This window comes from Carcharodon carcharias, chromosome 3, assembly GCF_017639515.1.
Source record: "Carcharodon carcharias isolate sCarCar2 chromosome 3, sCarCar2.pri, whole genome shotgun sequence".
In the NCBI taxonomy this organism is placed as follows: domain Eukaryota; kingdom Metazoa; phylum Chordata; class Chondrichthyes; order Lamniformes; family Lamnidae; genus Carcharodon; species Carcharodon carcharias.
The window spans coordinates 67103563-67121303 of NC_054469.1; the positions used below are offsets into that span (position 1 = coordinate 67103563).

At 42.1% G+C, this 17741-nt stretch overlaps 1 protein-coding gene across 1 annotated transcript in view; it reads left to right on the forward strand.

Annotated features, from left to right (window-relative positions):
• Nucleotides 1-17741, forward strand: part of LOC121276004 (cilia- and flagella-associated protein 69-like) — a 153223-nt gene that overhangs the window by 43705 nt on the left and 91777 nt on the right. The window contains exons 5-10 of the mRNA XM_041183949.1: nucleotides 5186-5262; nucleotides 6521-6619; nucleotides 6807-6959; nucleotides 11083-11260; nucleotides 13111-13234; nucleotides 14176-14224. Of these exons, the coding sequence (XP_041039883.1) occupies nucleotides 5186-5262; nucleotides 6521-6619; nucleotides 6807-6959; nucleotides 11083-11260; nucleotides 13111-13234; nucleotides 14176-14224 (680 nt within the window). The remainder of the gene's footprint in view (nucleotides 1-5185; nucleotides 5263-6520; nucleotides 6620-6806; nucleotides 6960-11082; nucleotides 11261-13110; nucleotides 13235-14175; nucleotides 14225-17741) is intronic.

Genomic DNA, 17741 nt, shown 5'->3' on the forward strand with positions numbered 1-17741 from the left:
GTTACTTGTCACACGATTCCTAGCCTCTGACCTGCTCTTGTAGCCACAATATTTATATGGCTAATCCAGTTCAGTTTCTGGTCAATGGTAACCCTCAGGATGTTGATAGTGGGGAATTCAGTGATGGTAATGCCATTGAACATCAAGCGGCGATGGTTGGATTCTCTCTTGTTGGAGATGGACATTGCCTGGCACTTGCGTGACATGAATATTTCTTGCCACTTGTGAGCCCAAGCCTAGACATTGTCCAGGTCTTGCTGCATTTGGACATGGATTGCTTCAGTATCTGAGGAGTCGCAAAAGGTGCTTAACATTGTGCAATCATCAGCAAACATTCCCAATTCTGACCTTATGATGGAAGGAAGATCATTGATGAAGCAGCTGAAGATGGTTAGGCCTAGGACACTACCCTGAGGAACTCCTGCAGTGATGTCCTGGTAGGTTGAAGAAAAATTAAACAAAACTTAAAATTATATTAACAAAGGGGAAACCACTTAGAGCTAATCACTGGGACCACGATGGCTGCCTTCCCTGCCCATGGGGCTCCTCTTTCACTTAAAAAATACTCCCCCCCGCCCCAGGCTACTGCTGAAAGACTGCATGCATCCAGCTGGTGGCCTCTCCAGCCAGCAGGTGTGGTTGATCCGTCATCAGCAAAATGCCAACAGCCTGGTAAAATGACCCTTAATAGGGCATTTAAATATTTAAATTTGCTTCTTGCATCCTTGTGGCAGAAGCCTGTGGAAGCTGTTCCCACCATCAGTAAAATTTCCTAATGGCAGGATACAGCTGGTGAGCCGATTCACCATAGCTCCACCAGATTTTACCGCCCGCCACACTCCCCTGCTGTGATTCTACCTCATGCGATCTGGCAAAACCCTGCCCAGTGATTCTACATCATGCAGTCTGGCAAAATCCTGCCCATTGAATTCCCAATGTACCCAAACTCAAATAACAAACCACAACACAAAGTTATCTTTCAAACATTCCTTCCTATTCCTAATTATACACTTTCAAAAATAGAAAGTAAGGCAATTATTACAATTAATGCAATAAATTGATTCTAGAATTAAAATAGCATACGAGTTGCCATAACTCATAAGCATGACTGATTCTGAAGTTTAGCTGAGTTCCAATTAACGTAACGTTACATGAAGAAAGATTTGCATCTATATAGTGCCTTTCATGGCTACCAGACACCTTAAAGTGCTTTGAAGCTAATTAAATAATACTTTTTGAAGCGATGTCTCTGTTGTAATGTAGAAAAAGTGGGAGCCAATTTGCGCTCAGAAAACTCCTACAAATAGCAATGTGATAATGACCAGATAATTTGATTTTCTTGTGATGTTGGTTGAGGGGTAAAAATTGGCCAGGACACCTTATATCTTAATATTTTAATGAGAGCTTGTTTTGCGGATTAAACTATGAAGTATATTTTTGGATTGCATGCTAATAACATGCAACCTCATCTCCTGGAACAGATGTCTGGAAATAGCAGTGTTTATTATTTTTAAAATTAATGGGTGAAAGGAAGCACCCACAATTTCCCAGTATACACTCATGGAGTTGAGTTCTCCCCACTGATGGCCTCAATCTAGATTGAGATTTTTGTACTTTTGCCTTTTTGTTTGCCTTCTGCTCACTAATGTTCTTCAGTCTCACCCCGTGGAAACTTAGCCTCATCACCCTCTTCAGGTTCCTGGCCTTCCTACGCTTCATCCTCCAAGGAGCTCTCATCCTCCTCCATTTTGCTGCCTGTCAAGGGATCTCCCCTTTGCAGTGCCTGGTTGTGAAGGGCACAACATACACGATGATGTAGAATACCCTAGCTGGAGTGTATCACTATGCCTCACCCGAGTGGTCCAAACATTAGAAGTGCATCTTTAGAATGCAATGATCCACTTGATTAGGGACTGTGTGGAACTGTGACCTGTGTTGTTCCTCTACTCCAAGGCACTCTGAGGCTGACACACGGGTGTCATGAGCCAGCATTTTAGTGGGTACCTATTAGTCCCACACAGCCATCCTTGTAGTTGCTCAGACCCTTCGAATATCTGAAGCACCTGGGAGTGACTCAGGATGTATGAGTCATGGCAATTCCAAGGGTACCTGGCACAAACATGCATTATGTGCAATTGATGATCGCAGACCAGTTGGATATTGATGGAATGAAAGCCTTTATGGTTGATAAACATTAGGGACTGCTGTAATGGAGCCCTTAAAGCCCCATGGGTGCAGTCGTTTGCACCCAATAACCCATATGAATCCCAGAAAACTAACATACAAGTTCAATAGGTAATAGGAAAGGCAAATGGAATGAGGGCAAAATACTGTAGATGCCAGAAATCTGAAACAAAAACAAAAAAATGCTGTAAAAACTTAGCAAGTCTGACAGCATCTGTGGAGGGAAAGACAGAGTTAATGTTTCGAGTCAGTATGACTCTTCTTCCTGTAATAAGTTCTGGGAAGAAACGTTAATTCTGTCCTTCTCTTCACAGATGCTGTCAGACCAGCGGAGTTTTTCCAGCAATTTTTGTTTTTGTGTGTGAAGGCAAATGGAATGTTAGCCTTTATTTGAAAGGGAATGGAGTATAAAAATAGAGAAGTCTCTCTAAAACTATAAAAGGCATCAGTTAGACCACACCTGGAACACTGTGAACAATTTTGGTCCCCTTATCTAAGGAAAGATATATTGGCATTGGAGGCAGTCCAGAGAAGGTTCACTAGGTTGATCCCTGGTATGGAGGGATTTTCTTATGAGGAGAGATTGAATAGGTTGGGCCTGTACTCATTGGAGTTTAGAAGAATGAGAAGCAACCTTATTGAAACACATAAGATTCTTAGGGAGCTTGACAAGGCAGATGCTGAGAGGCTGTTTCCCCTTGTGGAATAGTCTAGGACCAGAGGGCATAATCTTAGAGTAAGGGGGCCCGCATTTAAAATAGAGATGAGAAGTAATTTCTTCTCTCAGAGGGTAGTCTATCTGTGGAGTTCTTTACTGCAGAGGCTGGGTCGTTAAATATATTCAAGACTGAGATAGACAGATTTTCAATCAGTAAGGTAATCAAGGGTTATGGGGACAAGACAGGGAAGTGGAGTTGAGGATTATCAGATCAACCATGATCTCACTGAATGGCAGAGCAGACTCGATGTGCCAAATGGCCTACTTCTGCCCCTACATCTTATGGTCTTATGTTCTGGTGTTATGCACTCTTCGGAAGCCTGAGACAGCTGAAAACCTATTGAATCTCACAGACTTGCTATCTTCACCAAGTACAAAACTCACATAGTGATATGCCTTGCTGTAGAGGCTATCTGTGACCTTGAAGCATCTATGTATGGTAGACTGCAAGATGCCACACAGGTCACCTGTGAATCCCTAGAATGATCCTCAGGCAAAGAAATTGAGCATGACGGTGACTTTCAAGGCCACTGGCAGGGGATAGCCTTCGACTCCACAGGGTGTTAGTTCCTCCCAAACAATGCGGCAGGTGTGATCCAACCGAGTTCAAGACAAGCATTGTCTCTCACTCATCTGCATATAGGAGAGTCTTCTTCAGTAGACCTTTGGTCTAGTGAGTTGTCTCCATGGTCTGGCTCTGTTCTCCTGATCCTCATGTTCTTGCTGTGGCTCCCCTCCTCTCTGGACCTCAGGCTGGGTCTCTCCTGAAGATGTGTTCAGTGTCGCCTGTCTCTTCTTATCCTCCTCCATTCTATGAGAACCCTCATTGAGACCTGGATCCATAACTGTTTTATCCTTCTCTCTGAAATGATAGATTGAAAAGATTAATAAACAACGGGTAAAAATAGTGAAGCTCACAATCTTGAACCAATAGGAACTGTCATGGTCTATAGTGGCTTCTGCCCTACTAGCCTTGTTGCTGTTGCAGCCTTGTATCTGAGCCGCTAACATTGAAACTCAACATCTGAACCCCACAGAGGTTGGAAAAAGTTTAAATGACATGCGTGACCTGACCTAGCTCAGTGGTTCAATCTCAGATCTGGCATACTAATTAACAATAAGTTGCTCATGATTAATGTCGGATGCCCTTTGGCCCATTATGAATGCCAATTCTGAGCTTGGCCTAAATAGCCAAGTGGTTATGGTACTGGGTTTGTAACCCCAAGATCAAGAGTTCAAATCTCACAATGGCAAACTATGAAAAAAAAATGAATGCCAATTCTGGAAATCACATGAAAGTCTTTCATAAATGAGATGCCATATATGCAGCACCTGCGCCTGCTTAATGGTTGCCTGCATTCCCAAATTTCATTATCCTGTGTGTTAATGTTGAAATGCTTGAAATGATCATTCCCAGCAAAAGAGAATTTAACCATCTCCCCTTGATGCCAATGGCATTACCATCACTGAAACCGTCAGCGTCAACATCCTGGGGGGCACCATTGTCCAGAAAATTAATTGGACCAGCCACATAAAGACTGTGGCTAAGAGCAGGTCAGAAGCAGGGAATTCTGTGGTGAGTAACTCACCTCCTGACTCCCCAAAGCCTGCCCAGCATCTACGAGGCCCAGGTCAGAAGTATGATGGAATGCTCTTCATTTGATTGACTGAGTGTTGCTCCAATAACATTCAAGAAGCTCAACATCATCCAAGACAAAGCAGTTCATTTAATCGGCACCCAATCCAACAGTTTAAACATTCACTTCCTCCACAACTGGTACACAGTTGCGGCACAGCAGCCAAAACCCCTTCAACTGCAACTTTCAAACTTGTAACCTCTACCATCTACCATCTTAAAGAACAAGGGCAGCAGATGCTTGGGAACACCACCAGCTGCAAGTTCCTCCCCAAGTCACACCCTATCCTGACTTGAAGCTATATCGCCATTCCTTCACTGTTGCTGGGTCAAAATCATGAAACACCCTTCTTAACAGTATTGAAAATGTATCTAAACCAGATAAACTGCATCAGATTAGAAGACAGCTCATCACTACATTCTCAAGAACAATTAGGGATGGACAACAAATGCTAGCTTTCCAGCAATGCTCATGGCCTATGAATGAATTTAAAAAAAAACAATAGCATATATATAAATATAAAAGCTTTCAGAAGGCTTTACATGGCAAAGAATATTTAATAAAATACAAGTCGTAATGTTTACATTATCTGAATTTTAATTTTAAAAGGACTATTACCTGGCGTTGTTTTTCTTGTTTTCATCAGCTTACCTTTTCTAAAGGAGAAGTCATCTGATGAGTCTAACTTTGCCCAAGTTGTATCTGAGTCTATTTCGCAAATGGGTATGTTAATATCATTTCATATGGTTCAAAATATTGGAAAACATTTTGAAGGTTTTACCACAGAAAAATCTATAGAACAGTACTAATGTAAAAATCTACATTCATTTTATGTAGGGTAGTATATGTTACCTATCTGAATAAATAACTATGAATGGCAAGAACAAAAAAAAAATCCAGCTTTCATTTTGATTTCTCTATTTATTAAGTCCTTCCTCTATCATGCAACATTCCTGCCCCTAGAGTGTAGCCAGGACACATGCTGCCTGTTACTTGATATTGCCACCCTATAACTCACAAGAAAATGTATTTGAGTGAAATCTGCTAATTGATTGGTTTCATTTTCCCCCAATCTTTCACTTTGGGAATTTCCTTGCCTCCCTTTACAACTAGCGTTAGAAATCTGGTCACAGACTAATTAAACTTTCTCTGTTCGGTTCTAGTGTTGAATTTATGGAATAGATTTTCATCTTTACTAGGCAGAGTGCAGGAAGGAAAATCTGGTGGGGAGTATTGCACACCCCTTTACAAAATGTGCTAAATTTTCAATTCTTAATTTCAAGGGAAGAAAAATCAGACAGGTTCTATTACGAATTAGATATGGCACAGAAATAGGCCATTCAGTCCAACAGGCCCAAGCTCGTATTTAAGCTGCATACATGCCTCCGCTATCCCTCTTCATCCCACCCCATTCACAGATCCTTCAATTCCTCTCTTCCTCATGTGGTTATCTAGTTTCCCCTTGAATGCATCTATGCCATAACCTCAACTACTCCCTGCGACAGGGTATCCCACATTCTGTGACACTGTGTGACCTTCTGCACCAGAATTGTACTTCTGAGTTCTCCCAGGTTATGTTTAATATCCAAACAGTTAAGGAGCAAATCTAAACCACTATATTTAAGAAGTGATATTTTGAAAATGAAGGGAATGAAACGTTTGAAAAGCAGGAATAAAATGTATGTCCAGCTTGGTGGACACAGATGACATTCAGTGCCAATGCCTATACTGCTAATATTGTCTGTCTTTCCTGTGGTAGATAACTGAATTTAGTAACAGTAACAGTTTTGGGCATCTCACCAAGTTATCCACATTATTCCCTTGGTGCGTTTCTAATAACCTGAAAAATAACTTTCGATTGTAACCTTTCTAATACTTAAAAATATGGAAACTAAGCACCATCATTTGAGTTCAGAGTTGAATTTAGCAGTAAAGAAAAGGGCAGTTTTGCAACCAATAATTCTCACCAACTCTCTGACAGGTTACTTACTGAGAGTACCCAGTGCAGAGGTCCGATTACAAATCTGTGACTCTATAATGAGACTGTATTCCAAAGAACCACCCAAACAGGAATTTGAAGGTATTCTGGTGTAATTTAGTCACTATGCACCTTTTTGCTATATTTAGTTTATTTTTTGCTAAAAATGTATTTAGTGTCAAACTTTCTTTGTATTTCCTGTAGTCTTAATTGGATGTGAAGTAATTTTTTTCAAAAAGAATTTTGTTTTGTTATTCAGACCTGCTTGCAATTAACACAACTTTTTCAGAATATTATCCAACGAGTAAGAGCTACAATATGCAAATGATTGAAGAGAGTGGCGTGGTAGAAACCCTGATCATGGGCCTTACTCTAGTTGGAAGCCAACCAGAGGTAAAGTTACAGATAATCCAGACCTTGCAGTGTCTTTCGTATTCATCTGGTAAGTATTTTCTGAACTATTTGCAGTATACTTCGATTTATAAGAGCTTATTCTGATTTCTGTTAACTTTTTTTTAATGACAATGTCTGCTATGTTACACGCTATTCAAAATGCCTGCATAATTTAATACCAAGCCCTTTTTCGAATTAATTGAGGAATATTTATATCTATTGCAGTAGTTTTCCATTACAATACTATTAAATAAAGCTATTGTATGGATGTACTTATATAAAGATGTCATTAACATGGCTATGATAGATTGATTATAAAAGTGGATATTGGGCATCAGATATTGTGTGGTAAGTGTTGTTCTCCCTATTTCTTATACACCAGGAACTATTGTAAATCAGCCAAAGAAATTGGAAAAATCTGGATCAACATAAACAGTAACTTTCTAATGTTCAAATTTCATTTTAACTTTTGGACTATGCTTTTAATTTTACTTTTTATTTTTATGTTTTTTTTTGTTCTTGGGATTTAAGCATTGCTGACAAGGCTAGCATTTTTTCCCATCCCTAATTGCCCTTGAGAAGATGTTGGTGAGCTACCTTCTTGAACCACTGTGGTCCATGTGGCAAAGGTACACCCACAGTGCTTTTGACAGCAGTTTGAGAGTGGTTTCCTAGGCCATTTCAGAGGACAGTTAAGAGTGGGTCTGGAATCAAATGTAGGTCAGATAAGGATGGCAGATTTCCCCCTTTGAAGGGCATTAGTGAACCATTTGATCTTTTATGACAATCTGGTAGTTTCATGATCATTATTAATGAGATTAGCATTTTGTTCCATATTTAATAATTAATTAAATTTAAATTCCCCCAGCTGCCATGATGGGATTTGAACTTTTGTCTATGGAGCATTAGTCCAGGCCTCTAGATTATCAGTCCAGTAACATTACCAGTATGCTACCATCCCCTTAATTCTTAAACATTTGATTGGGTCATGTGAGCCGAATGGATAACAGCCGCATCCCCAAAGTCATGCTCTATGGCGAACTTGCTATCGGCATGAAAACAATAGGTTGACCATGTCTGCAATACAAGGATATCTTTTTTTAATTCTTTCATGGGGTTTGGGTGTTGCTGGCTAGGCCAGCATTTATTGCCCATCCTTAATTGCCCTTGAGAAGGTGGTGGAGAGCCACCTTCTTGAACTGCTGCAGCCCATGTGGTGTAGGCACACCCAAAGTGCTGTTAAGAAGGAGTTCTATAATTTTGACCAAGTGACAGTGAAAGAGTGGCAATATAATTCCAAGTCAGATGCTGTGTTTCTTGGAGGGGATGTTGTAGATGTTGGTGTTCCTGCGCATCTGCTGCCCTTGCCCTTCTAATTGGTAAAGGTCATGTGGGTTTGAAAGGTGTTGTTGAAGGAGCCTTTGTGAGTTGCTGCAATGCCTCTTGTAGACAGTACACACTGCTGCTACTGTGCGTCGATAGTGGAGGGAGTGAATGTTGAAGGTGCTGAAAGGTGCCAGTCAAGTGGACTGCATTGTCCTTGATGGTGTCAACCTCTTGAGTGTTGTGGGAGCTGCACTCATCCAGGTAAGTGGAGAGTATTCCATCACACTCCTGACTTGTGCCTTGTAGATGGTGGACAGGCTTTGGGGAGTCAGGAGGTGAGTTACTCACCACAGAATTCCCAGTGTCTGACCTGCTCTTATAGCCACAGTATTTATATGCTGGTCCAGTTAAGTTTATGTCAATGGTAACCCCTAGGATGTTGATGATGTGGTATTCAGCAATGGTAATGCCATTGAATGTCAATGGGAGATGGTTGGATTCTCTCTTATTGGAGATGGTCATTGCCTGGCATTTGTGTAGCATGAATGTTACTTGCTACTTAGCAATCCAAACCTGAATGTTTTCCAGGTCTTGCTGCATATAGACACAGGCTGCTGCAGTCTGTAGGCGAGACCTCAAGTTGACCAGGACTGGAGTCGATGCATGGGAAGTTCTTGCTGCTAATCGGAATGCCAGGAGACAATGAGTATTTTAATACATTGGCCCTGATCTTCTATTTGGAGTAGTGGCAAACACTCAGGAGTTTGCTGCTGTTTAGTGTCGGGATCCATAGGAATTCCCAAGGCGCACTCATACACAGTAGTTACGTAGAAACTTCAAACTTCTGGAGGGTAGAGATACGCTGCCCGAAGCCCCCTTCTGTGGATTCCTCCAACACTGTAATGTTGTTAATGGAATTGTCCCTATTGTTGGAGACTTGGACTAAATGCTCTAAACTTTCACTGAAGTTTGCAACAGAATGCCTGGAAATTTTAATGACATGCCTTAAAAGTGATTTGCAGCAGAAGCTGTATCAGGAAGAACTTTTTCATATACAAACTGTACTTAAAAGCAAACTTGCTGAATGATCTCCGCCTCCACCCACATCTCACACCACCCCAAGCCCCCAACCAGTCACTCCAGCTCTCTGATCCTAAGCTGTGTGAGAGAGCAGATAGATTGAAGGATTAAGGGTTTCTCATTACATCATTCCAACTATCCTTATTGTGGAGTTCTATGTGTCCAGCGGAGGACAAATGAGCACTATGCTTCATATGTGCCAGATGCACCTTTGTGTCCCTGCACTTGTTCACTCAGTCTCATGCACTGACACTCCTGCTTTACCAACAGTGATAGAGGGGCTGCCCTTGTGCCCTGCCAGTTTCAGGGCCTCCTCCTCCACGGTGTTCTACAGTACCCCTCTGCCGGTCTTGGCCCTTCTCTTTGTGTCATGTGCTGTCTTTTCCTGCAAGCGTATAAAAAAAAACACTTAAGCCTGAATTTTTCGGATGGTGGGGTCTCACTTCCTGCCATCCAGAGTCCCTACCAATTCTGAGTGCCCCACAGCTATTTCACACTCAAATGAGCATTAAGTGGCTGCAGGTGGGACTTCTGCTCCCTTTCAGGAGGCAGTCCTGATTGGCCAGCAGTTCTCCAGTTCCTGCAGCAACAACACTGCAGTGGACAGAAGAAGAAATGCAGGAGGACATTGGAGCCTAAATTCGGGCACCAGAGGCCCAGGTAAGTTAAAGGGGTCACATGCCGGGGAGGGCCGACTTCAGAAGGGGCCTTCTGATGGAGGCCCCACCCTGCCCGCCCTTCCAACCGAAGACATAACTCTGTTCTTTTTCCAGCTTCCCCACAGAAGTTCAATCCTCCCACCAACCTAAAAGTTGAGGCTGGGTGGGAAATAGCCCATAAGTGGCCAATAATTGGCCACTTAAAGACCTTATTTGGGACATGGGTGGACTTCCCATCAGAGGCCTTGATCACCCCAGCATAAGATCGCTGTGTGGTAGGGGGCGGGCGGGAAGCCAGAGGGAATCCCGTCCTTTCAATTTCCCCTGAATAACCCTCCAGTGGGGGTGCGTAAAATTTCTGACCCTAGTTTTCCACATAAATACCTAAGCTGGTGGCAGTCCAGCAGTCTTTGATGGGTCACATAAATGCCTCCTGCATGTGGCTATCTTTCAGATAGAGAGACCTTAAGGTGTTCAGCAATGATTGACAGTCATTGGTATTGGTTGCCAGTATTGGCGGTGATCCGTTCTCTACTGACTCTTCGGGTGGCGGGCTAGGAAACCCCACCTGGCCATGCAGTATTTAGGTTCATCTCACTATGTGCTAACAAGTACAGCGATCCACAGCCTGAAACCTTCCCTTTTAATCAATATTGATGAACAAGAGTCCCACCGTGGATATTACAATGGAGTATCCAATGGAGTATGCTCAAACTAACAGATTTCATTCATTTTTGATGAAAGAAGAACAACTGAAGACAGAGAACAGGGCAGCCCTCTTAATTAAATGGACATCCAAGAAAAGAAATGGCTGATGATCACCATTCTTTCAAGCCAATCATTTTCTGTGGAGATTAAGTTGACTGTGAACATGTTAACCATGCTAATATATATATATATATATAAAAAATGGCAGGGCAATACTAGAATTATACTCCACATTCTTCCTACCAAATCAAAAGCTAAAGGAGATTTTTTTTGCCTTTCTTGCATTTGAGACTTACCCCTATGAGTAAGTTAATTAAATTGTCAAAGCTAGTTGCCAGTCTTAACTGTAATACTCACAATTGGTTTACTATGACTTTTGACTTGTCTGTCTAATTCCAGCTATGAACTGTAACCTGATGTTGAATGCACAGGCAGCAAGTAAAATATGCCGCAGCCTAAATGATCCAGATCCATCCGGCCAACTTTTGTTTTGGTCATCAGAGGTCCTCTGGAACTTACTGGAACAGGCCTCTAAGAAGGAACTTGTTAATCAGCTGAGCAATTTTGAATGTATCAAGTGAGTATCTCAAAGTAATCACACTAACCAATAAAAAGTTAAGTACTAATTTCTGATGGTAGCTGAAATATAATTTATTCAAAGCTGCAGTAATTTGATGTGCTTGTTCAATTTTCAAAGGCCTAAATCTTCCAATCAAGGTTGGAACCTCTGGTTCCAGCCTTGATCAGACAAAAAAATGTCCACTTATCTTCCTTCAATTTTTCTGAGAAATTTCCTGATGAAAGATCCTTCCAAACTGACTCAACGCAGAAAACCTCGGAGATGGGAATCTGCGCAGAAGCCACACCCCATTTTGTGATACTAGCTGCTGTATTCTGATTAGTGAAGAGTTTAAATGCCCCAAAGCTTCTTTGAACAGCTATGGAGAGAAGTTAAGGGGGTAGGAGATGGGTGAGGTAAGTGGGTAAGGTGAGTGTGGTAAAGGGGTAGGTAGGACGTGTGTGGTAAAGGGGTAGGGTGGGTGTGGTAAGAGCGTAGCGTGGGTGTGGTTCATGGGTAACAGGTTAGGATGGGTAAGATAAGTTGGTAAGGGGCTAGGAGATGTAAGGGGCAGGGTGGATAATGTCAATGGGTAAGCCGGTTGAATGGTTGAGGGAGTAGGTTTTTGAGGTTGGATCAGTGGTAAGGGGGGTGTCGGGAGGTCAAGGAGGATAGTCAGGTGGTGAAGTCAGATCAAATCGGGAGAGTTCAGGTGTTATGGGTATTCGAGGGATCACTGGGCAAGTCAGGTGGGGAGGTCTGGTCAAGTTGGGGTGGGAATCAATGCAGTGACATCTGTCAGGTTGGGAAGGCGAGTCGGAGGGTTGAGGGGTTAATCGGGTGGTGAGGTCAGGTCTGGGGAGCTCAGGCGTTAGGGTCTTCGGGAGTCAGGGCCGGAGTAGGGTGGTGAGATAGGGTCAGGTCATGTGGAAGTCAGGGACTGGGGATGAGGTTGGGTCAGAGAGGGCTGGGGCATCAGGTAGGGAGTTGGGGGGTTGGGTGTGGAAGTTGGATGGTCAGGACGTTTGTCGAGGACATCGGGGGTGCAGACGGGGGATTTGGGGTGAGTCGGGGTGTCAGTTGTACAGTTACGCATGAGTTAGACTAGGATTCTCCTGTCTAACGTTTCCTGGGTAGCTAGGTCGGACCTGTCCAAAGTCTCTGACTCTAACCCAGAGTTGAAGCAGGGGGAGCTGGAGAATTTCCTATTGGAAATTCAGACTTCAGGCAATTCCCATGGAGTCCCGTAACACATCTTGGGAGGCATGTCTGACTATCCGGAGATCGGAAGATCTGGGCCAATGTAGTGTGCATATTAGGAAAAGCCTCTAGGAGTTATGTAAAAACAAGCCACGGTGTAAAAATGAGAAAAAAAATTAATGAAATACTGGCACATTGGGTCTCAGCACCTTAAACATTCAAAGCATTAATATTTGGCTTTTTAGGACAGTCTTACAAAATGCCCTACAAAATTAACTGTGATAGTACTGGGGGCACAGAAATTCTTGAAGAGTATTGTATTGGAGCATCTCTGGCAGATTAAATTTTCCATAATCTGATGGTCACTAAAGCAGCTGTTTTAACAAGTGATGGTTTACTGTGGGTTTGAACTGATTGAGCATCAGATAGAGCTTCAGTTGCTGATACAAGTTGGGGAAAATTTGCATGGGCTGTTTTTTTACATTTTGATAGTGGAAATAAGATGCTTTGTTCCCTGATAAAGAACAGATGGAAGGCATCTGTATATGCACCATGCAATTTGACCAAAAGTATTATTGGGACTTATTTTGTTGTATGTTACAAAAGATCTTCCTGTTTTCTGCATGTCATACTAAAATAATATTAGCTTACTTCTTTTTCATCTTTAGCGCATTGAAAGAAGCCTTTTTGAACCAAATGGTAAATGGTTATTCCCTTTCTGATCGTCAGCTGCGAAATGACTTGCTGGTAATAACTACAAGTCTAGCAGAACATCCCATGATTCCAATGATTGTAAGTTTTACTGTGAAATGCTAACAAACATTTATAAAATCCATGCATATGCTTGTTTTATTAGTGAACAGAACAATCAAGTATGAATCACAAAAGATTAGTATGCAGATACAGCAATGGAATGTTATTGTTTATTATGAGGGGAATTGAATACAAAAGTAGGGAGGTTATGTTTCAGTTATACCGGGTATTGGTGAGACCACATCTAGAGTCCTGAATACAAAATTGGTCTCCTTATTTAAGGAAGGATGTAAATGCATTGGAAGTTCAGAGAAGGTTTACTAGACTAATACCTAGAATGGGCAGGTTGTCTTCTGAGGAAAGGTTGGACAGGCTAGGCTTGTATCTGCTGGAGTTTAGAAGAGTAAGAAGAGACTTGATTGAAATATATAAGGTCCTGAGGGGCCTTGACAAGGTGGATGCGAAAAGGATGTTTCCTCTTGTGGGAGAATCTAGAACTAGGGGGTCACTGTTTAAAAATAAGGGGTCGCCCATTTAAGACAGAGATGAGGAGAAATTTTTCCTCTCAGAGGATCGTGAATCTTTGGAACTCGTTTCCTTAAAAGGTGGAAGCAGAGCCTTTTGAATATTTTTAGGCCAGAGAAAGATAGATTCTTGATAAGCAAGAGGGTGAAAGGTTATCGGGAATAGTTGGGGATGCGGAGTTGAAATTAAAATCAGATCAGCCATGAAATTATTGAAAGACGGAGCAGGCTCAAGAGGCTGAGTGGCCTACTCCTGCTTCCAATGCGTATGATTGTATGTAAACAATTTCTTTATATACTTGAGATAGATTTTGTAATTGGTTATTATGATGCATTCTGTGATATAACAGTTGTTTAAGGTACTTTATTTTGTTGATTTTTATCAAACTTTAACAATAGAATAATTCAGGAAAATGGTTTGTTCGGTAGCTTCCTAAAATTGTGTTTTCGTGATAGGAAACTGGCTTTACTAAGCTCCTGATAATGTTTGCTGCATTCCCTGAAGGTAAGAATTTTCTATTAGTGGAAGTCATCAAAAGGTTTGCATCCAGTTTCGACTACTGATGCTTTATTCACTGTTGTCTTTATGTCAAAATTTTAGTAATATCAGTAAGAAAACAGTGAGTCAACCAGATTTGCATAATAAGTTTATGAAATGTTCAAATATTTCAATTGTTAATTTGTTACAGTATTTTATAGTTTGCGACTCACTCCACCATTTGCTGCCCCCACTCACAAACAGATCTGCAAACCAAATTTATCAACAAAGAGATAGAAAATTCAGATGTTTTTTTATCTGTATTCTGTTAATGTACTTGAACATATTGTTGGTTTCATTGTCTCCAATTTTTTCTTGCTTACTCAATGTGAAAATACAAAAGGGCCAATTTTCCTCATTCTGTTTCTGGAATGTTCTCAATTCCAGAAGTATTCCTGACAGGTCTGAAGTTTCCTGCTTGACATAGGTGAGGTCCTTTAAATTAAATGTAAATGAGCAGGAGGGCATCATAATGCATGCTGTATTTTTCCTTTGGAACTTTTGCCTCAGAGTAAATAGGCATTACAGATTGCCACCATTCCCTTCAGATTGGAGTATCCAAAAGGCAGGTATCAAAAACCTCTTCAGACCTCAAAAGATAAGTTGGAAATTTTTTATGGGCCAGCTAAGAGAAAAAGTGGGGCTAGAGGCCATCCAAAATAAAAATAAAAAATGCTGGAAATACTCAGCAAGTCAGGCCACATCTGTGGAGAAAGAAATAAAGTTAATGGGCTGGATTTTATCTGAACAGGCGCACAAACAGTGAGATGGCCAGTAGCAAGTCAGGATCCATTTGTCAATGACAAATCACAGCATTAACAGTCCACTTCCAGGCAGGGTGCTGTGCAAAATCTGTCAAAGGAACGAATTGGGGAGGCTGCCCACCAGAAACACCACCACCACCACCACCCCCCCCCCCACTCCCCCCTAGGTTGGACTCTTACCTGAATGTTTTCCTGTGGGATAGGAACATAGGACTTAGAAACAAGAGTAAACCATTCAGCCCTTTGAGCCTGCTCTGCCATTCAGTAAGGTCATGCTGATCTGGTTGTTTCAACTCCACTTTGCTATCTGATCCCCATTACCCTGGACTCCCTCGTCTATCAAAAATCTGTCTAACTTTGCCTTGAATAAATTGAATGATCCAGCCTTCACTACTTTCTGGGAAAGAGAATTCCACAGAATAATGACCCTTTGAGATCATTTTTTTTTCCTCATCTCCATCTTAAATGGTAGACCTCTTATTTTTAAGCAGTAGCCCCTAGTTCTCATCTCTCCCACAAGTGGAAACATCCTCCCAGTATCTACCCTATAAAATCACCTCATGAGCTTATATGTTTCAGTAAGATCACCTCATTCTTCTAAACTCCATAGGTATAGGCCCAATCTGTTCAAACTTTCTTCATAAGATAAACCCCTCATCTCAGGAATAGGAACATGAGAAATAGGAGCTGGAGAAGGCTAATTGGCTCTTTGAGCCTGGTCCTCCATTCAACAAGAGCACAACTAATCTACCTCAACCCCACCTTCTCACAGTATCCCCCAATCCCTTAATTCCCTTGGTATCCAAAAATCTATTGATGGTTTTCTCAAATCCCATAATTCCCTTGGTATCCAAAGATCTTAAATATACTTAATAACTGAGCATCCACAGCTTTCTGGGATAGAAAATTCCAAAGATTCACAATCCTTTGAATGAAGAAATTTCTCATCTCTGTCCTAAATAGCCAACTCCTTTATTCTGAGACTTTGGCCCCATGTTCTTGATTACCCAGCCAGGGGTAGCATTTTCTCAGTACCTACCCTGTCAAGTCCCTTAAGGAATTTAAGTATTTTGATTTGGCTACCTCTCACTCTTCTAAACTCTAGGAGCAGAATTTTCCCCCTGTTAGGGGGGGATGGTTAAGAGCAGGCAGATGGAGGCGCACCTCTAATCGGGGGGCACACCACCATTTTACATAGGTGGGCCAATTAAGGCCCGCCCAACATTATGTCCGCACGGAAGCGCTATCTGTTCCCTGTGCAGGCAGGAGGGGATTCCCTAAGCCAAGAGTGCACTCTTTCGCGCATGCCCTGAGGCTAGGTGTTGGCTCAGGGATTTCAGCTGTACATTAAAAAAATCTGAAAAATAGAAAAAAAATTCCCTGACATGTCCCCTCATGTGACACTGTTACATGAGTTGGGACATGTCCATAACTTTTACATACACTTCAATTACATTTTTTAAAACCTACATGAAACCTTAACCCACCCGTGGATGAGGTTTCATGCTTTTTCTAATGCTTGCCTGGGCTGCTGGCCTGCCCGCCAGCCTTAAGGTTGGACAGACAGGTCCATTAATTAGTTTAATGACTCTGTCAATGGCCTCAATTGGCCATTGGCAGGTCGGCGGGCACACAGCTGATTTTGCTGAGCCACTGCCTACCTGAAAATTTAAATGGGGCGCGGTGATGTTGGGAATTCCGCCCGACATCATCCTGCATAATATTATGTGTCGGTGAGCGGGCCCTGCCCCTCCACTCGCTGACCGGAAAATCCTGCCCTGGGGTTTACAGGCCTAGCCAAGTCAATCTCTCCTCAAAGGACAATCCCCTCATCCCAGGAACCAATCTAATGAATTTTCATTGCACACTCTCTAGGGTCCCCCCTCATCCATCTTACTAGTTACATCCACAAAATACCCCAACAGGTCAGTTAAACACAATCCTCCTTTCATAAATCTGTCTCGACTCATATTATGATTTTCTGAGTACCCTGTTCCTTAATAAATTCTAGGATTCTACTACTGTTGTTAGACTAACTGGCCTATGGTTCCCAGATTTCTCTCTTCTTCCTTTCTTAAATGGCAAACGTTTGTGGAATCTCAGTAATTCTGGAAGATCAAGACAAATGCATCCACTATCTCTGCATCTGCCTCTTTCAAAACTGTAGGATTCAAGTTGTCAGATTGGAAGGATATATTGTCACCTGGTCCCATTAATTTTTCCAGTACTATTTCTTTACTTGTATGATTGCTTCAAGTTCCTTATTCTCGCTAGACCCTTGGTTCCCCATTATTTCCAGAATGATTTTTGTGTCTTCCTAATGCCTCTGCCATTTCCTTATCCGCTATTATAATTTCACCTGTCTCTGTCTCTAATGAGCCCGCATTTATTTTAACTGATCTCTTTACCCAAGGGACTGAAATTATGGGATGTTTGCGAAGGCTGTGATAGAAGTGGCTGAGGAACTGAGCAGCACGAGTGTGACCTGCGAATCTAGAAACAGTGCCTCAAGAGGTTCAAGGACCTCAGGAGGCCACGAAATGTGAGTGGTATAACATTTTCAGGTGCCAGTCCCACACTCTGACTTCCCTTCAAACCAACACACTTTGCAGCTCCACTCATTCCTCTCTCTCCAGGCACCTCCTCACATCAGAGCAGCCAACACTCAGGCTCACCCTCACCTTCGTACTATCTCACACTCATACCTCATAGTCACTCTC